General features: G+C 53.6%; 11 protein-coding genes across 11 annotated transcripts; 6 read left to right on the top strand and 5 right to left on the bottom strand.

Annotated features, from left to right (window-relative positions):
* Positions 1-7: 7 nt before the first annotated feature.
* On the bottom strand, positions 8-1,055 carry J4E93_008530 (uncharacterized protein; the record flags this gene model as incomplete). Its single annotated transcript, XM_049346429.1, has 2 exons — positions 8-393; positions 449-1,055. The coding sequence occupies 2 exons, from the start codon at positions 1,053-1,055 to the stop codon at positions 8-10; spliced, it is 993 nt and encodes a 330-aa protein (XP_049196319.1).
* Positions 1,056-1,785: 730 nt separating this feature from the next.
* Positions 1,786-3,707, bottom strand: J4E93_008529 (uncharacterized protein; the record flags this gene model as incomplete). Its single annotated transcript, XM_049346428.1, has 2 exons — positions 1,786-3,476; positions 3,524-3,707. The coding sequence occupies 2 exons, from the start codon at positions 3,705-3,707 to the stop codon at positions 1,786-1,788; spliced, it is 1,875 nt and encodes a 624-aa protein (XP_049196318.1).
* A 907-nt stretch (positions 3,708-4,614) lies between these two features.
* On the top strand, positions 4,615-7,800 carry J4E93_008528 (uncharacterized protein; the record flags this gene model as incomplete). The annotated part of the gene is made up of 2 exons (XM_049346427.1): positions 4,615-6,831; positions 6,880-7,800. 2 exons carry the CDS (start codon positions 4,615-4,617, stop codon positions 7,798-7,800), a joined length of 3,138 nt encoding a protein of 1,045 aa, XP_049196317.1.
* Positions 7,801-8,297: 497 nt separating this feature from the next.
* J4E93_008527 (uncharacterized protein) lies at positions 8,298-9,431 on the top strand (the record flags this gene model as incomplete). The annotated part of the gene is made up of 3 exons (XM_049346426.1): positions 8,298-8,635; positions 8,758-9,225; positions 9,275-9,431. 3 exons carry the CDS (start codon positions 8,298-8,300, stop codon positions 9,429-9,431), a joined length of 963 nt encoding a protein of 320 aa, XP_049196316.1.
* Positions 9,432-9,732: 301 nt separating this feature from the next.
* Positions 9,733-10,710, bottom strand: RPL20A (60S ribosomal protein L20A; the record flags this gene model as incomplete). The annotated part of the gene is made up of 4 exons (XM_049346425.1): positions 9,733-9,891; positions 9,945-10,121; positions 10,171-10,355; positions 10,707-10,710. 4 exons carry the CDS (start codon positions 10,708-10,710, stop codon positions 9,733-9,735), a joined length of 525 nt encoding a protein of 174 aa, XP_049196315.1.
* Positions 10,711-11,095: 385 nt separating this feature from the next.
* Positions 11,096-12,693, top strand: J4E93_008525 (uncharacterized protein; the record flags this gene model as incomplete). The annotated part of the gene is made up of 4 exons (XM_049346424.1): positions 11,096-11,752; positions 11,808-12,019; positions 12,068-12,500; positions 12,610-12,693. The coding sequence occupies 4 exons, from the start codon at positions 11,096-11,098 to the stop codon at positions 12,691-12,693; spliced, it is 1,386 nt and encodes a 461-aa protein (XP_049196314.1).
* Positions 12,694-14,698: 2,005 nt separating this feature from the next.
* On the bottom strand, positions 14,699-15,565 carry J4E93_008524 (uncharacterized protein; the record flags this gene model as incomplete). Its single annotated transcript, XM_049346423.1, has 2 exons — positions 14,699-15,326; positions 15,384-15,565. 2 exons carry the CDS (start codon positions 15,563-15,565, stop codon positions 14,699-14,701), a joined length of 810 nt encoding a protein of 269 aa, XP_049196313.1.
* Positions 15,566-18,310: 2,745 nt separating this feature from the next.
* Positions 18,311-19,627, top strand: J4E93_008523 (uncharacterized protein; the record flags this gene model as incomplete). Its single annotated transcript, XM_049346422.1, has 3 exons — positions 18,311-18,531; positions 18,580-18,825; positions 18,886-19,627. The coding sequence occupies 3 exons, from the start codon at positions 18,311-18,313 to the stop codon at positions 19,625-19,627; spliced, it is 1,209 nt and encodes a 402-aa protein (XP_049196312.1).
* A 274-nt stretch (positions 19,628-19,901) lies between these two features.
* J4E93_008522 (uncharacterized protein) lies at positions 19,902-20,802 on the top strand (the record flags this gene model as incomplete). Its single annotated transcript, XM_049346421.1, has 2 exons — positions 19,902-20,660; positions 20,713-20,802. The coding sequence occupies 2 exons, from the start codon at positions 19,902-19,904 to the stop codon at positions 20,800-20,802; spliced, it is 849 nt and encodes a 282-aa protein (XP_049196311.1).
* A 522-nt stretch (positions 20,803-21,324) lies between these two features.
* On the top strand, positions 21,325-22,226 carry J4E93_008521 (uncharacterized protein; the record flags this gene model as incomplete). The annotated part of the gene is made up of 2 exons (XM_049346420.1): positions 21,325-21,932; positions 22,004-22,226. 2 exons carry the CDS (start codon positions 21,325-21,327, stop codon positions 22,224-22,226), a joined length of 831 nt encoding a protein of 276 aa, XP_049196310.1.
* A 925-nt stretch (positions 22,227-23,151) lies between these two features.
* J4E93_008520 (uncharacterized protein) lies at positions 23,152-23,742 on the bottom strand (the record flags this gene model as incomplete). The annotated part of the gene is made up of 1 exon (XM_049346419.1): positions 23,152-23,742. One exon carries the CDS (start codon positions 23,740-23,742, stop codon positions 23,152-23,154), a length of 591 nt encoding a protein of 196 aa, XP_049196309.1.
* Between the last annotated feature and the right edge of the window lie 527 nt (positions 23,743-24,269).

The raw sequence follows: 24,269 nt of genomic DNA, 5'->3' as shown, positions 1-24,269 counted from the left end.
TCCATCCTCACGTCTCCGGCCTAACCCTCCCCCTCCTCTCCCTCATCCCCTCCACCCTCCTCCTATCCTCCTCAAACTTCCTCTTCAGCAACCCCTCAGCCTCCTTCCTCCTCTCCCTATTCTGGAACCTATAAAAGTCATCCGTAGCCCTATGATTCCTCTTCCGCTCATCCAGCTCAGCCTTCTTCTTCTCCGCCTCTTCCAGCCTAGCAGGCCCAACACGGCCGCCTCTTGTAACCGTCATGAAGCCTTCCTCGTCAGGAACAGAGCGGGACGTCTTGCGAATGCGGTTCCGCGCTGTTTCGAGGGCGTTGAATTGGGTGAGGTAGGCGTTTAGCGAGGCTTGGAGGAGGGTGGGGGTGGGGTAGGTGAGGGTGGTGTGGGATTTGTAGCCTGTTGTTTCTTGGGTTAGACGAGGAATGAGTGTGAGGGGGTTGTGGAGACGCACGCTCAACGCCTAGTCCTTCTCCTCCCTTCCATGATATGCTTCTGCCCTCTTTTACGGCCTTTTGGATCTCCTTCAGAGCTCCCCTGGCGCTCTTCTTGTCTACGAAGACGACGACGGCGCCGCTACCGCTCTTTCGCACTTCGCTGTTCCATAACCGTGGTAGCGCGCTCTCGGCGTCTTCTACCACACCCTCTGCTATCACTGCCGCGTCATCGGTCCTCTTCCTCTTCTTGCCTCTCGAGGTAGCTGAGTCGTCTTGCGTCGTAGGCTTATCGCTCTTCCAGCGCTTGTGCATTGGTTGCGCGGGGACCGAGGCATCAAACTCGACGCGCTCAACCATGGAGCCGCCTAGTTGTTCTTGGAACAGCGCGCGGATGTTGCGCTCGGAGGCATCGATGGGTATGTTTGCGACAAAGAGGCTGCGCTCGTCGTCGGCAGTGGGTATGCTGGGAGCGTGCGGTTTGACGTAGATGTAATGCTTTGCATCGTTGCAGTGCGCTGGCAGACCAGATAGTGTGGGTAATGTGAGGGGAAGAACGGTGAAGTCGGCGACTGTTTTCGGCGTTGCTTTAGACTTCTTCGTCTTTGGCGGCGCTTCGGGTGCCATTGCGGGTGTGGGTTGCGACGGGCGGCGCTGTGTGGTTGGAAGGAGTGTCGGTCGGCCTTCGAGAGGACTTGGTGTGAGACTTTCTACAGATCGGCTTCGGGCGCAATATGTAAGAAGCGCGCCGACTCAGTGCTTGAGAGTGCAAATGCTGGTGTGGAGGTTTGTGTGTCTGCGAAGTCGAGCTCATAGTGTAATTCCGTTCACGAAATTTTGGCAGGGATGTCACGGCCGCGTTAGCGCAGCCAGCCCACGCTCTCAACGCCTTCCAGATTGGCCATGAATCTGTTGTCTATCACGCTTGAACAATGCCCAGAAAGATTTTGATTCGAATTAGACATAATATTCGTCTATGATGACTATCGGTATGCAAGCAAATGAATTGCAGTTTTGAAATGGCACTAGATACATGCAGATGCTATGGCGAGCCATGCGTGAGCAGGGCAAGTAAAGCAATAAAGTGGATATCAATGGGAATCATAATTCGTAACGACGGTGAAAGGCAGTCTCCTATCAGGACGTGGTGATCGACCGGGCATGGTTGCGTTTTGGCCAAGCCGAATAAGCAAGTGGCAAGACGCAGTAATCATGCGCTTGGGGTCGCAACGCCATTTTGTAAGCGTAATCTGTGAGGGTGTAGTCCAGGATGAGATGGTCATCCCAGCTCTATATGTGCAGCGAAAGAGCGGTGTAGAGAGAGGCGGAAGTCGATTGGATGTTAGACTTCGGTCGCTCAGTTGAAACCTCCTGGAATGCTCTTCATCGGAGACTCTGGAAGCGAGTGGAAGGCATCGTCCTTGTCCTCCTTCTTCTCGTCATCAGGAGACGGCTCGTGAGAATACTTGGGCTTGAGCCTGTTGCCAATCTGCTCGAGTCTGTTGTCTTCTACGGAAGACAGAGAAGAAGTTGAATCACCGCGCATAAGCGAGGGGGTTGATTCCGGGCTATGCTTCGTTACGGTTGGAGAGTTCAGGGAGCCGTCTGAGTTCGTTGAGACGCGGTTGCGGAATGGATTTCTGACCGGTAGAGCAGGAGGCATTGGCTTGGCAACTTGGACGACGCGTGCGCGAATGGCTTGTGGGGCAGCGGCCTGGTGGACCTCGTGGACGATTGGCTCTTCTTCAAACTCATCTTCCTCCTCCTGTTCGTCTGATTCCGAATCGGAACTTGACTCGGAATCATGAGCCTCTTCAGTGGCTATGGAGTTCCGAGGAGAGCCGTCGGACTTTGGGCCGGCAGCTTTGTCTGTCTTTGTTCCTGCAGCGGTAGGTGTTGCTTCTTCGGCCTGTCTGTCTACACTCCTAGCTCGTGGCGGAGTAGCTTGCTCGACCCTGGTTTCGGGTACTTCCACTATGGGAGGAGTAGGTGTGCGTGCGACGCTTGTTCTTGGCGGTAGCGTGGGGGGTGACTTTCTGATGGTCGGAGGTGGTGGCGGTAGATCGTCGGTCTGGGTGCTCATGTCAACTGTTGGCGTCCGGGGCTCCAGTACGCCGCTGATGGTGCTTGTGCGCCAACTTGTTGGCCGACTGCCAGCATAGCTCGAGCGGTCCATGCTTCGCCGGAATGTGGAATTCCTGAAAGTGTTGTAGATGGGGCTTGTGGGGCTCGGTTTGAACTCGAATTGTTCGCTTGCAGGACGGCTGTGTGTGCCTGCTTCCCTGATCTCTAGACCAGCTTCTTGTAATGCCAGTACGCCATACGGGTCGGGGTCAACAGCGTCTGGAATACCAAATGTCTTGTCTTCAGGGCCTGTGATCTCAAAGTCGGCAGGTGGCGCCTCGTCTGGTATCAAAGTCTCGTCCACGTCCGTATCTCCTTGAGCCGATTTCAGAGTCTCCATGAGTCTCCTTATCTCGTAAGGCGGGTGCCTCACTTTGCCTGCCAAAATGTCTTTGACCCCTATGCGTTCGCCGTAAAACCGTTCGTTCTCGTCTGTTCGCTCGATGATGATGGTTCCGTCTAGTTGGAGGCCAGCATAGAATCCTCGCGATTTGATATACGTGAATAGTGGTGATTGGCGCTTGTGGATCTCCGAATCCAGTATACCGCCAACGCCGGCTGGGCCTGCGACTGCACTGATTTCACCTCCCAATGTGCAGCGGATGGACTGAAAAGCCTCCATGGCCTTGTCGGAGTTGATGACAATCACGCAGTCGTAAATGTCTACGCCCACTAGGAAGCCTACACCCACGGTGTGCATCATGATGCCTGACGGGGGTGACCATGTTCCATCGGCCTTGCGTGCGACCAATATGCCGGCTCCGCCAGATCCGGAGACCCAAAGGCCGGACCGCATGGTCGTGAAGATGCATAGGCCTTTGGCATTCTGGATGACCTTGGAGGGTATCTTCTTGAGGACTCGTTGTTTTCCCTTGGGGACGTCGGTGGCGATGGGTCGGTCTTCTTCTTGGTAGAAACCATCCTCTGCGGGCGTGTTAGTACTTGGCGGGACGCATCGGAAGTTGACGTACTGCAGAAGCTTTTGAGGATCCTCGCAGCCTTGTCCGACTCGATGTCTAGCGTTGTAGGCCAGAAGGCTTCAGAGCCGACCTTGTTGGACAGTCGATTGACGGGGGCACCGAGCTTGTCAACCCACGTGTAGACCTTGTCGAAACCTTGCTTTGACTGCGTCTTCGCGGTGGACCAAAGCGCCATGATGGCGGGCTATGGACGGGCAGCACTACGTCAGAGGTGGGCCGAGGGGTATGAGTGCGCAGCAAGCAGCATTACACATTAGAGATGAGAAGCATTCAAGTAGGACAACGCGCACGAGAAAAGGCAAAGAGTAGGGTCAGGCGACGGAAGCAGCGGGTGTGGTCGACCAGCGGGCTCCAACCGTTTTTGAGTCGCACGGTACGTCAGCTGTAGGCTAATGCTGGCGGAGGCTGGCGACGGCGCAGTCTAGCATCGGGTACCTTAATAAGGAACCCTAGGCATTACCAAGTGATTTGACCCCTGCGCTCCACGACTCGACAAAAGACTTAGTGAGGGTGATGGGATATTGATTTACCAGAAACAGCCCGTAGCGGGGTTGAACACGGGTGGCAGCCACACCATCTCGGGGTATGCACGTCGCCTGATTCGTTGTGAAGACACGCTTTCATGGCGCCGCCACCAGGAACGAGCAGAAAAAACCAAAAGTCAAGACAAGCGGGATGAACTAGGCCTGCGTCGTGAATCATGCGCACGTGTCGTCGAGTCTAGATAGCCGGGCGGGTCTGCAATCTAAAAGCAAGCTGCGAGCAAGACATCCATGGACGCAGGTGCCGCTCTTGCACGGCGCGCGCACTTTGTGAAGCCGGGAGAAGGTTCCGCCGGACGCCGGTCCGCGGACGCGCCAAGCCCAGCGCGTCGCTGGAGCTCGTCCAGAGTTTATGTTTTGCGACCGCGACAGTAGCTAGACCGAGAACAATCAAATCCCTTCACCACGCGAAATAATTCATTACGGCGCATGTGCGGCGCAACGTGTGAACTGGGAAATTAAGTGGAGAAAATACCTTGGTTTTGGATCCCTGTTCGCCTGTTCCACCGCGTACCCAGGTAAACTTGCGACTAGACAGCAATGTTTCGTGGACCACCGTCAACACCCGGCCGCAGCTACTACGACGACAGCCTCCACGCACCCTCGACCACACCCGCTGGCCCTCCGCCCCTAGAAGAATCGCACTATCCCTCCTCAACACCAGCTGGCCCGCCGCCAGGCATGAACCAAGGACTCTTCGGCAATGCACGCCCAACCTTCAACCCAAACAGCTATGACTACGCCAGCAACTCGCTGTTTGGCAGCTCACCGCCCAAGGGAAGCATGTTTGAAGGCAATGGGCTCGGCTCAACAGGCACTTCGACTTCCGGACGGCCCCCAACACAACGCGGACGCATCGCAACCTCTGGCCAGTTCCAAGCGCCCGCACACACACTACACCAGGACGCGGAGGGCGAATCAGAAGAAGAATACACGGATGAAGATCAGGAGGAAGATGACGACATGGACGAAGATGAGGGTACCGAAGAAGACGAGCCGCTCTCACCGCAGCGCCGCAACAAGACACAGAACAGGTTCTCCCAGTCAATTGTCTCAAGAACAAGCGCAACCGACATGGAGCCAAGTCCAGCCTTGGTGCGGTCAGGCGCAAAACAGACGCGATTCGATCTCCTTGCGCTCGCCAAGGGCCTGACTTCCAACAGCGACCGACAGGCTCTGCGCGAGTCCGACCAAATCATATTGGAGACGGAGCGTCTGGTCGAGAAAGTCCACGAGTCTCTTCAGTCAGACTCGCCAGACAAGCGGACTGAGGTGCTTGGCACAGTCGCTCAGGAGCTGATCGCAACTTGGCCAGATGCACACAAGACGACTTCACAGGAGCTGTCGCAAGCCCGCCAGCTTGCTGCTCTTCTGCTGACCCTTCACAACCCCCCACAGATTGGCCTAAACCAGCGAGCCTCCGCCCTCTCCCTCGTAGCGCGAACCGATTCGAAACAATACACACCCATCCCGCGGGTGCTGCTCGACTGGCTGAACAGCACATTCCCTCAGGTCGAGGCCGAAGTGGTATTGAGGGAGACCCGCGGATATTCAAGACATTCCTCGTTCTGGGAAGCTGTCCATGTGTCTACTGTCAGGGGCAACTTCTCGCAGACAATGAGACTACTTCAGGGCGCTCAGCTTGAGCACGCCGAGACAGCTCAACACGACGGATTGGGCACTTCAGGATACGTCGGGTCACACCTCTCATACGCAAACCACGCGCTTCGTCAAGCAATCGATCTCCTCCGGGAATGCCCAGCCATCGCATCGGAGGATTGGGACATCAAGGGACACGATTGGAGCATCTTTAGGCAGCGTGTTCACCAAGTGAGTGCTAACTTGGAGGAGTTTGCAGAGGGCGAAAGTGTGAGCCGACACTCTATCTCTCAGCCCTTTAAGGCGGCACATTTTGGCATATCGCAAACTCAGGCAAGCTTCCAGCTTAGCGTGGCCAGTCGCAAAGCCGAAAGTAAAGTGCCCTGGTCAGTGTACGAAGCCCTCAGCACGGTTTACAAGCTCTTGCTGGGCGATGAAGAAGCGATCCTCGAATTATCGGCCGACTGGATCGAAGCAGTAGTGGGTCTGAGCGTCTGGTGGAATGGAGAAGAGGAAGATTCCGCACAGGGTAGTCTGGCCGCAAGCCGTCGCTCCATCATGCGGTCTCAACGAGTTCGCCCTGTCGACGTGACTCCGGTCAAAGCGTACTGCCAACGGCTATCTTCCGCGCTGGCAGCCGTCATCCAGAACAGCGACGAAGACTTCAGTGTCAATGCTGTCGACCCTTTCGAGGTGGGCATAGCGTGTATACTTGATGACAACATCGAGGGCGCTCTCCAAATCCTGCAGGGATGGTCCCTCACCATGGCTTCTGCGGTCGCGGAGCTTGCCAGTGCAGGAGAGTGGTTCACAAGCGCAAAGGGCCTGATGGATCAGTTCGACCAGAGTGATCTGATGGTCCTGAGCTACACTGAACAGCAACAGCCGAAGGGTGTTAGAAAAGACGACATACTTATTGCCTACGCCAATTTGTTGCCTGCCAGGGGCGAACTCGAGGCTCGAGACGGTCAAACATCCAAAGAAGGATGGGAGATCGCGGTGCAGATTCTCGGTAGATTGGACGACGGCATCACAGCAAACGAGCGTATTGAGCGGATACTAAACGACTTGCAACTCGAGTCCTCAGCTCGTGTCGACAAGATCACCCAGCTTTGCCATAACTTGGGCCTCTCACAGCATGCCGTCATCATCGCTCAGGTATGTTATAGAGCAGGAACACTCCCGGATACAAGCTGACAGTTGCAGAAATATGCCGACCATCTCCGCACCAACACCGAGAGCTATGGCGATACACTGCTCTACTACGCCCGTGCCCACGACGCACAAAAGATTCAAGAGGTGCTACGAGTCTTGGTCGCCCACTGCCTTATCAAGTCGACCGCCTATCCGCCTCTAGATGAACTAGACGAGTCACTTAACTCGCTCATTACTTCACCAAAGCAGACCCTGACAAAACTCGCAAGCCTAGACTCCGAGGCAGCTTCCCTCCTTTCAAACCACCTGAGCGGTTACGCAACAATACGCAAATACTACGACCTACGAGATGAAGAGGTGCTACTGAAGCCCGGAGAGAAGCCAGCACATCGACCCATGGCACGGAAACGAGCTGCAGCGAACGCGCTCATGGTCATCATCGCCAGTGCATCATCTAGCATCCGTGGAGGACTGTACGATCCAGAGATAGAAACTGTGGTTCAAGTCGACGTTCTCCTACCGCTGCTAGGCGAGGCACTCATCTTTGTCAACCAGCCCAAACGCACATTGACGCTCCGCCACTTGTACGACCTCCTCGCAGCCATCGAGGACCTTGATACCGCACCAAGCATGATCCGAACGCAATGTGAGGAAGTACTTGCGACCACCCTCCTCTCCGCGCACGAACCCAACGCCTCTCACCAATTATCGAAATCTACATCGAATTTGACGACAGCATCAAGCCAGTATTCGCTTATAGGCTCAATTGATTTCGGCTCCGCAGATGGTCAGAGTGCAGAGGGCTCGACGGTCTTTGTCAAGGGTGGCCACGTAGACGATAGTAAGCGTGGGTGGGACTGGCGGAAAGGCTTCCCGAAGGGTGCAAAGAGTGAAGATATTATTGCGGTGCTAAGATTGGGAGTTGCAAGGGAGATCGGCAGAGCTTTTGCTGAGGGAGAGGTCACCGCTTAGATGGCTCGTACGGAGAAATGATACCACTATGTAATAGTAGAAAGCGACTTGGTTTTGGCCGCTATAGACGATATTTGGACATTGCATCGTCTCACACTGAAGGAGCAGCGTTTCGTTGACAAAATGATTGAGCATTCGTGAGCGTTGTTGACAAAGGTACGTTAATTCCATAAGACGCAGGATATGTTATACAGTATGCTTGCCTGACTCTCCCTCAATAAATAATAAAAGTGCCCACAAAGTTCCACCTTCGATGTAAAGAGGCTGTAATGGCTGAGACAAGCTTACCCGAACCCAAGCTTCGACGTCGAACACCGCCAACGCGTACCTCGGTTCCGCGTCTCCCCGCATCATCAACGCGACAAGCACGTCCACGCTCCCGGACAACATGGGGTACGTACGTACCACGCGCATGTAACCAGCATTTAATTCCCCAAAACATCAACTGTGTCTATCATCCACCCACCCATCCAAACCAACCCAAAACTTCAGCCAAAATGCCCGCCAAACAAACCCCCCGCCACAAACCAGACATCCTCCTCCCCACCTCCTACAACGACCTCAAATTCACCCAAATCCGCACCCAGCACCACGAAAAAGCTCCCTCCGTCATCATCCTCACATTACACAGGCCCGGAAACCACAATGCCTTCACCGACACGATGCGCGCGGAGATTGAACAAGCATACGCCATGTTCGATGCAGACGAGCGGGTGAAATGCATCGTGGTGACGGGGGATGGGCGGATTTTCTGTGCGGGCGCGGATCTGGATGAGGGGTTTGGGGAGGGGGTGAATGGGGCGGATGCGGAGAGGGTGCAGGATCATCGGGATGGGTATGTTTGGTGTTTTTGTTGTTGGGTTGGTGATGTGTTTTGAATCGCGTTTATGCGATGAAAGGAGATCGAATTGGATCGGTCAAATTGACAAACAGGATGCTAACAGAAGAACATTTCAGAGGCGGACGCGTAGCCCTAGCCATCCATCATTGCCGCAAGCCTTCCATCGCCGCGCTGCAAGGTTCCGCAGTAGGAATCGGAATCACCATGACGCTGCCCATGAACATCCGCATAGCGTATGCGTCGGCGAAGATTGGCTTCGTTTTCTCGCGCCGTGGACTCATCATGGAAGCGTGTTCTTCCTTCTTCCTGCCCCGGTTGATCGGCCATAGTCGCGCTATGCAGGCCGTGACGACAGGCAGCACCTATCTTGCTAGCCACAAGATCTGGGACGGCTTGTTTGCGGAGGTGTGCGACAAGGCGGAAGATGTGTTGCCGAGGGCGCTCGAGGTTGCAGAGGATGTGGTGAAGAATACGAGTAGCGTGAGTACGTATCTGATGAAGGAACTGATGTACAGGGATGCGGGGAGTCCCGAGGGTCAGCATTTGTTGGATAGCAGGGTTATCTACGAGTTGTTTGGATCGCCGTAAGTTTTCCTTGTTATTGATTTGTACTCATAAACTGACTAGGCACAGGGATAACACCGAGGGCGTAAAGTCCTTCATGGAGAAGAGGCCGGCGAATTTCACAGGAACCATGGACAAGACAAATGTGACTGGGTACCCATGGTGGATGCCAATAGACACACTGGGAAGGCCAAAGGTGGCGCCAACAGGGAGGGCGAAGATCTAATCGCATGTTAGAAAATGGGTCGAAATGCAACATGTACTGCTCAAGTGTATTGGCATGACTTCATTGTCTATCGTCCAACTCATCCCTCGGTATCGCCGTTGTTCGACGTCCCTGCCAGTGTCGCCTTCACGCGCGTGGCTAGATAGCACCCCAAACTGCATCACGCGCACCGACAGCCGAATGGAGGTATCAGGGATTTTCATTCGTTCCTAATGTACTTCTTTTCGTGAAGCATGCATAACCGAGGGAAACCCATAACATCCCTACCCATCCAGACCGCACTCCGTAATGAGAAACACGCTTAGAAGAAAGTGGATGGTCGGGTAGAGCTGAAGACCTTCTTTCCAACCTTCTTGTTGATGCGGTGGGGCAGCGGGAACTTGAGGTTCTTGGTGAGGAGCTGCTTGATGTATGGGCGGCGGAGGTCGTCGGCCTTCTCGACCTCAACAACCTTGAGAATCTAGATCGAGTGTGAGTGATTTGACGCAGACCGCTGAGTCGATTTGATCATACCTGAACGGACCTGAAGCGCGATCGGTGACGGGCGGCCATATCCTGGTACAGAGCATCGACGGCGGCGACACGGGACATCTCACGGTACTCCTTGTACATGTTGTGGGTACCGGAGCGCGAGTCGTACTTGAGCCAGATACCGAAGTTCTTGACCTTCTCGGGCTTCTTCTCGTGGATCTGAACAAGGTCAATTGGTTGTTGCGCAGTCTTCTGTGCCTCGACATACCTGGTTTACGGAGACGATCTCACCGTTGGCCTTCTTGATCTTGCGGAGCTTGCCAAGGAAGTACCAGAACCGCGACTTAGCGACAACCTCGTTGGTCGCAAAGATGCGCATACGGTAGATCTTGGGCGAGGGGTTGGTCTCTGAGGGCAGATGGCGCCCGATGATCTGGTATTCCTGGAAGCGTGCTGAAGCATCGTCAGTACTGCTTCAATGACAACGTTTTCTCCTAGTCCAGCAATTGCAGCGGTCGTGGTTGGGGACGGCGGTCGGGTTAGGGCAGTCGAGTACGGTCGTATTCGAGTTTGTCGCATGCGGACGATCTCGCGGGCTTCGCTGCCATCGTCATAAGTTTTGTGGCGCCGTTGGCCTCTCCGCTGTGCATGCACACCACCAAAGCTCCTTCCCATTCGGACCCAGCTTCGTGTCGTTTTATCGCGATGGTGAGAGCGGTCATGGTCGCGCTGGCCTCGTTCGAAAATTCCATCGGCTGCAATTGCTGGACGGGACGGTGTGGCGGACGAAGAAAAATTGCTTACCCATCTGCGACTGGTTAGCGGGCGGTATGGGCATGGGCTGGCGACGTAGACTGACCTTGAATGTGCTGTGAGGTTAGTACCTTGAGTTGAGAAGTTCAGTCAGGTCGTCTCCATCGTGGATTGACAAGCGAATTCGACACCACCTTGTGCGCGCTAGCCGAGTTGAGCAGGGGCCCACAACAACTTGGCGGCAGGCGCTACGGACGTCGGCGAACAAACAGCCCAAACACCCGACCACCTTGAGGACCACTAGGACACCCACCAGTTGGTTTTCAGCAGACAATCCGCACCATGTCAAAGGGCTGAGAGTGCCAACTGTAGTCGCGCAAACCTTCAGATTCACGCGACAACCGATATCCCACAATCCAACCGAATCCCTCATGGCCGCCATGCAAGCTGCACTCGTGCCTTTCCATGAGGCATTAGCCAGTGGCCTTGCGCAACCCGTCGCAGACTTCTTCAGTCCAGTCGCACCCGCGCATGACCCTGGTCGGCTATACGACTTCTACCGCGCCTCCAGTGACGAGAAGATCGAAGGCGATATTGTTTATGCGCTCGAACAGCGAATGAGCTCCAAAAAGGCCAAGGCCTCTCCCTGGGTTGATATCATTGCTACTTATTGGCGCGCTGTCAAAGAGATCATCAAGACCGACGAAGCAGCGAACCAGGGCAAGCTGAATGAGCGTCAATACTTGGCAGTGTACGATACGTGGAAGGACCTGACGAGCATCTTCATCAAGCACATATCTGGTGGACTGCTACCAGCATGGGCCATATTCACCCTGTACTTCACTGCAAATCATCTTAGGAAGATAGCAATCAAAGCAGACGAGCAATTGGCCAAGTCGAAACCAGCAGCTCTCAACACCGGCTACTCAGACGATATCGTGAGCACAGCACCTCAGAATCAGAAGCTTGAAGAAGCTGCGCGAGTATTCAACAGGATCTTTGCCCTTTGTCTTGGTGACAGGAACCCCGACATGTCACAATCGCGAAAGTGGGGTGTATATTGCATAGCCAACCTTCAGTTCAAGACGTATTTCAAAGTAAGCCCTATCGTAATCTGCGTGGTGTAACGACAGCTAACGCGCATATGCCCAGCTGAAAGCAATCAGCTTATCCAAGAACGTTGTACGATCGATCGAAGCACAGTCCGACCTACCTACATTCGAGCTGTACCCGCGAGCGCATAGAGTCACATACAAATACTATCTTGGAGTGCTGGCGTTCCTGCAGGAAGACTACGCCAAGGCAGAAAGCAGCTTGCAGCAGGCATGGGAATCTTGCTGGTCAAAGTCGCAACAAAACAAATCGTGAGTTAGGTCAATCCAACGGATAGCTCCTCGGAACTAACAGTTCAGGCTCATACTCACATACCTCATTCCCTGCCGCCTAATCACTCAACACAAGGTTCCCACCGCCAGCCTACTCGCCGAAGCCCCTCGTCTAGAACGCATTTTCGGCCCCCTTGTATCTTGCATAAAACGAGGCGATCTTACGGGCTTCGACAAGGCACTGGCAGAAGGCGAGCCCGAGTTTGTCAGGCGGCGCATCTTCCTTACTCTGGAGCGGAGCCGCGACATCGCTTTGCGCAACCTTCTCCGAAAGGTTTACCTCGCTGGTGGCTTTGACGATCTCAAAGAAGGACAGACGGAGAAGGACCGGATACGGAAGTCGCGAGTACCGCTAGCAAACTTTGCCGCCGCGCTCAGGATGGGTATCGCAGGCGAAGGCAGCGGCCAAGCAGTGGAGGACGACGAGGTCGAGTGCCTATTGGCAAACCAGATTTACAAGGTGCGTACGCTATGCCCCAGCGTTGGGCTTCTATAGGTCTTACCCGGCTCTGAGGCAGCCTCGTCACGGATGTCACACCAAGAACCCACTCGGCTAACCCAGATTGCAGGGTCTAATGAAGGGCTACATCTCGCGCGAACACGGCATGGTAGTCATGAACAAGAAGGGCGCATTCCCGGGAACAGGGGTCTGATGCCTAAAAACGTCGGCCTGCTCCCGTCTACGATACAGATCAACTCCTTGCTCTATCACAACCACGACACGTCACTGTCCAAGCTGGGAGCAGATGCGCGGTCGCATGTGTAAGCAGCCTCGATGCGCATGGAACGACGATGTGCGATGCACCACACCATCGCGGCAAGTGGGGAACTGACGATAGAAGAAGGCAGGTCGAAATCGCCAATATCTCAATCAATGCTACCGATCTGCCTCAAACCTTGATTCCCTGGTATTTCCTTTATCTAACCCCTCCCTTGCATGGTTCGTGAGACGAGCCGGCTCTTCGACGCGGCCAGTGACTGGTGCAGGACCCCAAGCCGCGTCCCGCACAGACGCGCTCTGTCGCCCTCTCAGCTGATATCGCGTTGCAGCCCCCCGCCCACACCCAATCCGCCGCCCTGTCCATCTTTACCCCACTTGCACTACCAGCCCAACACGGCGCGACGCGACGCGATACATTGCTTCCGCCTCGCTTCGACGTGCAGATGCTGTCCTTGTCGCATCTTGCATGAACAGCGAAGTATGCCGGCTGAATAACTGTGACTGTACCAGCAAGTACCAGTACCACGCCTAGTCCGCGCATGTGGAGCGTTCGACAAGATGAGTCAACGGGTATCGATCGGCGCTGTTCCCTCGTCTCCATGCCCAGTCCTGCTTATCCACTTGGCTTTGTCTTCGGGCATCGTTAAGACGCTGCATTCGTTCTCCATCCCGCTTTGTATGGTTCATCCCGGACTGGCGTCATGTATAGCGTTCGCCGACGCACCTCAGCTCACGGCTGACCCTTTCTGTCTTTCCTTCTTTCCTCCTGCTTCCGCTCGCAGCCCACATGCTCTAGTCGCAATGTACCGTGCTGCTTTGCTCCCGGAGGTAACCACGTCTAGAGCGATTCGATGATAGACTTCACTCCGCGTATCAGGTTATGCGCGAACTTGGTAGCGACATTGCCCCCCGTTTTACCGTTGTTCTTATGGTTCTTGTGATATTTGCGATACTGCTTTGGAACTTTCTTGCCTCCGACGCGTTTTGCGCCGATGGCTTGGGCTGAGTGTCGAGGTGGTTTTTCGGGGAACATGGTGGTGGCTTTGTGGTTGTCGTGTTACGTGGTGTGTAAAGTTGTTAAAAAACGGCAAGTACTGTTGATATGGTAATCACCGTGTCTATCGTATCATCAAGTCCACATGGGCTTGGTTGTCGTCCCAAATATATATTTGAAGGTGGTGAGGCGTGTACTGCGTAGTTGCCGTATTGCCGGCCAATGATATCAGCCAAGCCACTGTGGAGACGGAGGATCAAGGCTGAGCAGCATGGTTGCTACGAGCAGTTGGAGGCCTAAATGAATCACTGCGCCATGCGGCATCACGTCAGGTTAGATACGGTAATCAAGAATGCAAGCGTAAGTATTCGTGATATTGTATGCTATCATTAATCGCTTGAAACGTAGTACGAAATATGCGACCATTCCCTGTTACAATTTGATGCTGCTGTCCTGCAGATAATACTGCAACAATTGTAGAGAAGCATCTGGCTTCCCTAAAGGAAAGTCAAAACCGCGACGAAGAACATAAGTAAAGCGCAACCATTCTGGTAACATGATAACCAGGAAGTGTTTTCTGTCTTGAGATGCAGAGAAGAAAGTTGAACCAATGCGAAAAGGCCTGCGCATCTAGGCAATTTTGAGGCCAATAGAGAAGACGCGAAAGATAAAGGAAAGCCAACCCAGGTAAAGAGATAAGTATAGTACAACAGTGGCGTGAATGAGTGCCAGAAAGGTATATCCAGACCGTAACGCCGTGCAGAAACAAACCCAGATCGAAGCAGAACCCAGTAGAGAGAAGGCATAGCCGCGAGGCTGAAACGCAAGGTGTATATACAAGAAGGTCAAGAAATAGCAGATGAAAGGGGTCATTAGTTGGGTGCGATGAAGAGGGCAAGCCACTCGAGGGAAGCTTGATAGGATCAAATGTGGGGGCAACAACTTAGTGCGGCGACTTCGCTGAAAGATCGTCCATGTGGTTGACCATGGCAACGAACAAGTCGAAGAAGAGCTTACCGCCGTTCTCCATCTCGTTCTGCATTGTGCCGCTGCGCTTGAAGGTGTGTCGGGCGCGGATGATGAGCGCGAGGTAGTGTGCGCGAAGCTTCGAGTCGTTGTCAGGAGTGTTGGCATATGCGTAACGGGCGGAGGTCAAGATAGTTGAGCATTGGATGCCAGATTGAAGGCCTTGCTTCTTGAGCGCAAGCTTCTTCAGTTCTTGGAGTCCGTACTTGTCGGCTTGACAGTAGATGACGGTGTCTTTCAGTATCGGTCCAACCGAAGACTGAACGATGGCTTCGTGGGCGTTGTTGGCGTTTCCACCGTCTTCAAGGTTCCAGCTGTTTCGCTTCTTGTCATACTCCATACGTGGGTAGTAGTCGCCTTTGTAGAGGTACTCGAGGATCGATGAAAAGACTTCGGGCTCTTCGTCGGGTAGGTCGATGCGCTTGTTGGTAGACTGGAAGAACTGGCCGCTGCAGAGAGTCTGGAACCAGGGAGAATGCGACAGAACATCTTCGTGCGCTGCAAAGAGTCGCTGCTCGCGGCCGACGGAAATAGTGATAATGGCACTGATGGAAGTTGTCAGTAACGTTTCTTTGGCTTTCATCGTAAGAGAACAAACTCACCTTCCTAGTGTTGGAGAAGTTTGGTTCGATTGTGGTGATGATGCTTGGGCATGCTGTGCTAGTCGTTCTACTCTCCTCGGTGAGTCCCTGAAGGAGGGGTTCTTCTTGTGTGACTTGGACTTGGATGCGCGATGTTTCGAAAAGCTGCCCTCTTGATGGCGCGTGCGGTTTGATGAGAACATGATGATGCGATGTTGAGATGCTGTGGTTACGATGGGTGGGTTTGGTTCGAAGAGATATCGATGATACTTATAGGTGCGGTGAGTAGGCAGCAAGCGTACGAGTACAAGTAGGCAAAGCAGACGACTCCAAAAGATCCTTAGGCAGAAACGTCGTAGGGCAAATAGGACGATAGCATGCAAGTACTAGGCGACTGCAGCCGTGTATATATACCTGACTCCTCACAGGAGGCCACTCTCCGGCCCTCGGCCAGGGTGAGGGTGAATTGCGACGCGATTGGACGCGTAAATGGACCTAACGCGTAAACGCGATATCACATGTTCCACTTTGCCTCTTCCAGAGCTAAGAGTCAGGACGGCTGAGCCCCCGGTCCTGGACCAAGTAACACTTGTGCAAGGTTGTGAAACAAGGGCGGAACAAAGAAGGCTGATGGCGCTAGCTGTGCGCCGGTGGCATGGCATGTTCCTCTACCGCAAGCAACTGAGCATGCTCAGGACATGCTAACAGAAGCTGAGGACCGACACTTCCAATGTCTCAAACCGTGCTTTTTGCTCGAGGCATGCGACGAGCATTCGCACGGCACAATAAAGTGATGAGATGACTGGTCGCATTCTTTGCGCAGGGCTCTCTAGAGGGTTGAAGCTTTGGCCAGGCACCCAAGAAACTTTGCGAAAAGCAATCGACGCCGCCGCGGTGCAACAGCCAGCGTCGGCTCATCGCTTGCACCCGCGAATCAACGAATTGCGGCCGTCCACCGGAGGCCCCATCTAGAGGCCGTTTGGCGTTCCCCTGAGGGGCAAATGTCGTGTTGAAGGACCGATGGTGGGAGAGAGGCGTAGCGCGAGGCTGCGATCCGGTTCCGCGCGATGACAGGATTCGCGGCTGGCAAAGGCGATGTCAGCGACCATGACACGGTGCCTGATGCCGTTAAATTGTGCGTCGCTGATCAATGAACCTCGGACGACGCGATGGGTCGCGTCGGTGGAGCTGCCCAGGCACGCACAAAGAAAAGCGCCCCTCGACGCGTCCTCGCGTCTTCACGTTACCTTTAGGGCTGCCACTTAAGCCCGCATCCGGCATGGCGCGCAACGCTATCAGGGGACCCAACGGCTGCGCAGTTTCACTACGTCCGCAAACATCATAAATGACGGCAGCAGCATCCAGCATGCTTTGGGCGCATCGTTTTGTGACGCATCGATGTGCGGCAGAGCTTTCCGCTCTCACAATGCTGTTCTTCGTCGTTTCTACCCCTCTTCATCACGCTTGAATACCGAAACGTGTACCCCACATGTCGCACCGTCCAAGCTGTGTGTCAGTGTGTGAGCTGCCCTCATCCGCAGACCGGGATGGTCGCCAGCAGTCATTGCATCGTCAGTCGTCTCATTAGGTCACGAAAACATGCTCTCTATTAGGTTCCATTTGCGTCGTTCGCTCCGCCGCTCTGTTTGGGTTTGCTCGCAGCCCGATCCAACAGCGCACGCCACACTTGTTCAACAATATCTGAATCTAGCATGGACAGGCCTCGGCATATGCCGTGTTCCGTCCGGTTGTCAGCTTACGCCCCATCTACCATCTACTTCAATGTGCTTTTCGTTCGAAGGCGGCGCACCGCCAGGGATCCTGATCCCTCAATCAATCGAATTGGACGCCAAGGATGTCGCCGAAGCTCTCCCAAGCTGATCTACTTAAGCATCACCAGTTTTCATGGGAAGATAAACGGTCGGCTTCTTACGCAAGGTGCGAAATTGATGGAAGCCTCCGTCAGCATGTACTTCCAGCAAGCGCCATGCGCCTCCATACACGCGAACACTACCGGAGAGTCTGCCGCGCTGTGCATTATATGAGGTATCGCGCATCTCCTTGCGAATGCCTCGATGCAGAATTTCGTGGCGCAGCTGACGAATACCACCACCTCAGGTGTACTGAGTGGTAATCAATGTTGATGTCCTACAGTTTCATCGAAACATGTACAAGCTTGGCAAACATACCTTGCGCCCGGCAGAATCCTACCGAACGCCAGGGGTATCATAGCCGGTATTACATACCCCATATTGTCCGGTTGGGACTATCTGGCTTGCAAGGGATGGACAACGGCAACGACGATCTTCCTGTTGCCAATGGCACATACTTGTATGCTGACCGCGGGCATGAAGAGCTTCAGGCGCTTGGTCTGAACCTGTTTGTAGCTTTCGACACTTTCAATCTAAGAGACAAGGTACCACGGGGGCCTTCGCCATCGCACAACAAAGACTACCTTTAGAGCCCATTACGGGGAAAGCTCGATCTCAAAGTGAATCGGAGTTGAGCTCACAGTCCCGACCATGCGCCGTACATTGCGTACAAGGATGCTGACCGCTTCCAGTTGACTGCCTCTCATCAACGCGGTCAGATGCAGCTCAGGTCTTGGACACTAAAAGTATGGACTCTGTGGCCACTCGTGGCCACCATGAATGGCATGCTGCACACCCCATGAACAGGAATGGCAGTTCGTTGAGATAGTCATGATATTGGAACACCCTTGCACAGCAGTATTTCGTCGGTACGTGTGTTGCATGCCAGGGGTGTTCATTACAGCAGAGCCTTGTAGAACTTCGCCCCACGTCTGGCAACCCTCTAAATAAATGACCCAGCACATGCAGTAGTATGGCACGGTTGATGTTGGCCTGCTTCGGAGAACGAGGCTGATCATGGAGCTCGACATAAAAGCGTTGAGATCCGCACTTAGCTGAATCGCCAGAAATCAATCGATGGCAGGCATTGCAGTACTCAAGGCCCTTGTGGCATCTCTGTCTCTACTCTCTAGCGCTTCAGCATCTCCTTTTACTCAGAGGCAAGACACGCTTACCCTCGACGGTGTCCAGAAGCAAGCTCTCGCAAATGCATACAAGGTACTGGATGGGACGCTATCAGACGGTCTGACGAGATCTGCAACATGTAACAAGGACACTGTTGCTGTACGTAGAGAGTTGTAAGTAAGTTCGGTCACTGCCACAGTCATGATGCTAACACAGGATAGCGGCGACCTCACGGAAGAGGAACGGAAAGCATACACCACGGCCGTCAATTGCATGCTCAAGGCGCCTTCTAAACTTCCTGCTGGACAATATCCTGGAGCAAAGTCTCGCTATGAGGACTTTGTCGTGGTGCATATGAACATGACACCGACGGTTCACGCCACCGCAAACTTCATGCACTGGCACCGTTACTACATATGGGCCTACGAAACAGCACTTCGTACGGAATGTGGCTACAAAGGCTACCAGTGAGTACCCTTGTGTAGATCTTGTGTAAAGCATACACTAACCTCACCTACTCATCACAGACCCTACTGGAACTGGGCCAAGTACACCGATCTCGTTAACAGCCCCATCTTCAACGGCGACGAATGGAGCATGGGTGGGAATGGTGATCCAATCGGACCGCATGCAGGCATGAGTCTATGGCCGGGTGAGACGCTTCCTGGTGGACCGGGAGGAGGCTGTATCAGTAAAGGTCCCTTCACCAATTTGACCATTCGTCTTGGTCCCCTCGCGCCCACCATGGACCCCAAACTCAACATCCCACCAAACCCACGCGCCGATGGCTATGGTGACAATCCACGCTGTCACCGTCGCGACGTAAGCAACTTCTTCACCGAGCGCTATCTCCGGCCTCAAGATCTTCTATTCCATATCACCACCAATAAGGCCATTGGTACCTTCCAGGACACACTCCAGACCAATGCGACGAACAGTCTTTCAGCGTTGCACATTGGCGGTCACTTCTCTATCTGGGGTGATCCCGGAGGTGATGTCTATGTGAGCCCTGCGGAGCCAGCCTTCTGGCTGCACCATGGTCAGCTGGACAGGCACTGGTGGATGTGGGCCATGTATCAAGAGAAGGAGGTCAAATCTCGCACAAGCATGTACGAAGGCGGCACCCATTGGTCAATTCCCAACAGTCCCAAAGGTAAACCGACAGATCAGCAGGAGTTGGATGTGGTGGCGCCGCCAGGTCAGAACCACATTGCGAGCAAGGAGTTCTTCTCTACTACCTCGGGGCCGCTATGCTATGTATATGCTTAGATAATCGTGCTTATCACAATACGACTTTCGTGCTTGTGAAGATTTGAGTCTATCATGAAACGCGTATAATGTTCGTACCTGCCTCATTCAACAGAGCTGCCCGTGGTCAGTTCCTAGATGAGACACCCTGATGGACACGTGATGACGAGGCTCTAGCGCGACGCGTCAGACCCTCCGAATTCAGAAGCGACGATGACATCGCCAGTCCCAAGACACTCACCACTCCCCACTTCGAGAATTGACCACCCACACCAATGCCCAAACACCCGCGAAGATGTCGACCCCGCAAGCGAAACGCCGCCGGCTGAACGAAGCCACAAAAACGCTGCAGAAGCCGTTCAAATCGCCGTTCCGCACACCGTTGAAGCCCAGCATAGGCGACGACCCGCCATCCTCAGATCCGCCTGAGGTCCACACTCCTGCGCTTGATACACCTAGGACAACGATCGCTCCTGCTAGAAGTACCGCCCCTGCAGACAATGGCGCACAACAAGCGGCCACCTCTACCGCCTCTATGCAACCCCCGAAAACACCAGCAACGTCTAAAGTGACACCACGCGTCTCGAAACCTCTCGTCTCACGTCCGAATCTATCTACCCCGTCACGTGTCGCGTCGAAGAAGACACCGTCAAAACCCTCGGTCGCACGCGAAATCATGCAGATCCGCAATGAGATCCAGATGCTTACACAAGCTCAGACCCTCGCTACGTCTACAAAGGATGACGATCTGGTCGTACTGGTCGATAAATGGCGCACAGCGAGTCGTGCGGCGGCGGAAGAGCTGTTTGGCAGCACTAGAGACAGGGTCAACAGAATGGGCGGGGTAGGCGCTTGGAAGGAACGTGAGAAAGAATCCAAGGAACGGCAGATGCAATGGGATAAAGAAGAGATGGAAGCAGAGCGTGAGAAGATGGAGGAGGCGAAAGAGAGTGGTGAGGTCTCTGAAGAGGCGTATGATCGCTACGCCGAGATGGATTCGGAGAGGGAGAAAGGAGAAGAGGAGAAGGAGACGTTCAAGGGAGCAGACGATGATGTGAGTGCGCGGAGATATACACACGTACGACATGATGCTAACCTTGATGCAGTCTTTCACGATGGACATGATGCTCAAGACCCTCAACATCGACCTTAAGCTCATCGGTTACAACAAAGAGGCGCAGAGGTGGGATGGTTGATGGTTTCGATCGAACAGTCAACAACACTCTTCGACATACCTCGACTCTTCGAAGTCTAAAGCTCACAAACACAAGCAACTGAAAGTTGCGCTATTCACAAGACAGGGACTGGCGCTGCGATGGCAAAATCAGATACGAAATGTAAGTCCATACCCAAGACGTTTGATGGGATACATTACTCATGCCACCAGTACGATTGTTTACGGAGATACCCTTATGGACTGTATTTACTACATACTAATGGAGATTGTTACTACTAATGGAGATTGTTCCTACTAATGGAGATTGTTACACATGTCGGACACCGTTCGTAGATGACAAATGCGATGCTAGTGACGTCATTCTTGCTCCACAGTACGCCCATTAGCATGAACAGTCTCCGCATATGTACTCTTGTGATCAATGTCATTCTCATAGTCTTATCACGCTCAGTCACAACAAAACAGTCCTGAGGTTTCACACCAAGTGAACTATTATCCCAATTCATCCATCCATCTCATCCTCATACTTCCATCCCTTACCATGTCACTCAAAGACCAAACCGTCCTCATCACAGGGGCTTCTATGGGCATCGGCGCAGCCATTGCACGTCGACTAGCCGCTGAAAGCGCAACACTCATCCTCTTTGCACGCTCAGACGACAAGCTAAAGGCCCTCTCCGACGAACTCAAGAAAGAACACAAAGATCTCAAGATCTTCACATCAGTCGTCGACGTACAAGACCACACATCCCTCAGCACCGCCGTCTCAAACATCGTCCAGCAAGTCTCCCACATCGATATTCTAATCAACAACGCCGGTTTAGCTATAGGTGCGCCGTCACGCTTCCCTGACCTCAAGATCCAGGACATCATCACAATGACGAGCACGAATATCAATGGGTACATGTTCGCTGCTTATACGGTTTTGAACGAGGGAAAGATGAAGGAGCGTGGCAAGGGGACGATTCTGAACGTCACCAGCACCACGGGACTAGAGGTACCGCCGTTCCCTGGCGAGGCAGTGTACCATGCCAGCAAAGCGTGCCAAGAGGCCTTCACCAACGTGCTTCGAACAGAGTTAGTCGGTACTGACATCAAAGTCCTCGCGTTACGGCCTGGTGTTGTAGCAACAAACTTCCATGAACAACGGTATGGCTTTATTCCCCTCTCTTCATTATTTCAGCGCTGCGCTGGATGTTCCGAGCTGACAAGACATGCAGTGTTGGATACGAAAAGCAGAGCTACGATACTTTCATGTCGGGCTTCGAGCCTCTTGTTGCGCCTGATGTTGCGGAAGCGGCTGCGTTCATGTTGAGTCAGAAGGACAGGGTTAGTGTGAAGGCGTTGGATGTTGTGCCTACTGCGCAGAGGAGTTTGCAGGTTTTTGATCGGGAGTGGAATAGTAGGGATGAGGGGAGGAAAGAGGAGAAGATGGGGAGATGAGCATGAGTGGAGTTGGAATGATGAGTTGGCTGAGTGAAGTCAAGCCTGGTTTGGATTAGCTAAGAGTGTCTGATGTAGCGATTATAGCTTGGAGCTGGGCGTCAGCGTCTTCTGAACGAGTTCAAGAACGCGCTCGGCGGTTCCCCTGCGAGAAACATTAGTATCGTACTGTCAACACAGACAATCTTCAATGCACTCACCACGAAGACTGATACCCCGCGCCCGCATGCCCATAGCAATGCACAACCGGAACCTTCCACCTGCCCACTTCCGTCTCAATCCTCGGACCGCCCTTACGCGACGCTACATACTGTCAGCCAGCCCCCTCATGAAACCTCTTTCTACGCTGATACTTACGCCTCAAGCCCACATTCCGCCCGATAACCTGCAGATCCTCCGGCTTCCCCAACTCAGGACACAACTCACAGCACCGCCTCATGATATCCTGACCGAGTTCCTCATCCCACTCTTCGCTCCAATCGTTGTCCTGGCGACTGCCACCTAGAATCACGCCGCCACCGAGCGGACGCGGGAAGACGTAGGTTGTTGTGGGATCGATGCGCTTTGGAGAGCGGAAAGACCTGGTGAGGTTCGTTAGTTAAACTGGATATACGGAGAATAGTCGGGTCTGGGGCGGAGGAAGCATTGTCGTACTTGACTCGTTCCATTTCATACATTCTGGTGATTGGCGTTTTGGGTTCAGCGACGAGTAGTGTCTGGCCGCGTGTTGGGTATAGATTCGTGTCTTTGATGTCGGAAAGCTTGAGGGAGCCGAGACCGGTGCAGTTTACTAGGAGGGTGGTGGATGGGTGGTCGCTTAGGACTTCTGAGACGGAAGGATAGTGGCGGCGCACGAGTGTGATGCCTTTGCACAAAGCTTGAGCTTGGAGCCTGGTACGGTATTAGTCTCTTTGTTTATGGCCCTTTACCTAGAGGTCTGCGTTGAGGGAAAGATGATGAGGATAACATACCACTGCAGATAAACCTGGGTGTTGATCCTGAACGTACTTGGGAACTCGAACCCAAAGTTAGCTCCCTTGGGCAACTCACTTCCACCCAACTTCCTCAAACCCCCGACCAACTCATCATACCACACCTTCCCCGTCTCCTCAGTCAAAACACCCGCCTCTTCAATCGGCTCATCAAACGCAGCCCACATACCCATTCTCCCCAGCCCGGCTTCATTGCCCCCTCCATTAACCCCATCAACACCTTCCGTCTCACCAGCCTTCAGAGTCTGGCAACCAAACACGCTCTTCCCGTCGATGAGCTCGCCGAATCGGTGGAAGGTAACCTCGTCGTATTTCTCCAGCGGTCCGTTGTCGTGGGCCATGGAGGACCAGTTGGCGCCCGCCCAGGGAGAGGTGTATTCTATGGAGCGGTCTCCGGGGAAGTGCTTTGCTACTACGGTTATCTTGGCGGTGGGGTACGTGTGTGATAGGACGAGTGAGGTTGTTAGACCGATTACGCCGGCGCCGAGGATGAGGATGTGTTGATGGTCTTTTTGGGGAGCCATAATGGGTGGTTGAGTAATGATAGATAGCTTCCGATATGGGATATGTTTGAAGATGTTGATGATGGGATGCTTCGATGACAGTCAGGCCGAAGTGCGAGTTCTGCGTTGAACCTAGGTTGGGTATCAAATGCTCAAGCGTTGCACGAAGCTATATAAGAAGCTACATCAATGTCAATGACTCATCTCTCTCATACCTTCGGTTCAGCGGAGTAAGATTCACCCATACCTTGTACGCTATCCCGAGTCTCACCAGCCTATTCCGACGGCAAACGGCGACTGTCTTCTACACGGTATTGTACAAAACCAAATAGACGCAATCTTGATAGAGGATACAAGCAGTTGCGTAGATCACAATGGATCGGATGACAGTATTACTTGATTAGCGAGAAGTGTTGTCAAGTGTCGATTACAGAGGTTGAGCGAGGATGCAGATAACGCACCGATGGCGTTCCGATCGGAATGAACGGTTCCGGACAAGCGTACACTACAAGTCACACCCAGGTACGGTCCTGAACATCGAGCTGCTT

Source organism: Alternaria ventricosa, assembly GCF_023758065.1.
Source record: "Alternaria ventricosa strain BMP 2768 chromosome Unknown scaffold_17, whole genome shotgun sequence".
NCBI classification, from domain to species: domain Eukaryota; kingdom Fungi; phylum Ascomycota; class Dothideomycetes; order Pleosporales; family Pleosporaceae; genus Alternaria; species Alternaria ventricosa.
The sequence above is the reverse complement of the archived record's forward strand: the minus strand, read 5'-3'. Positions and strand labels throughout refer to the sequence as shown.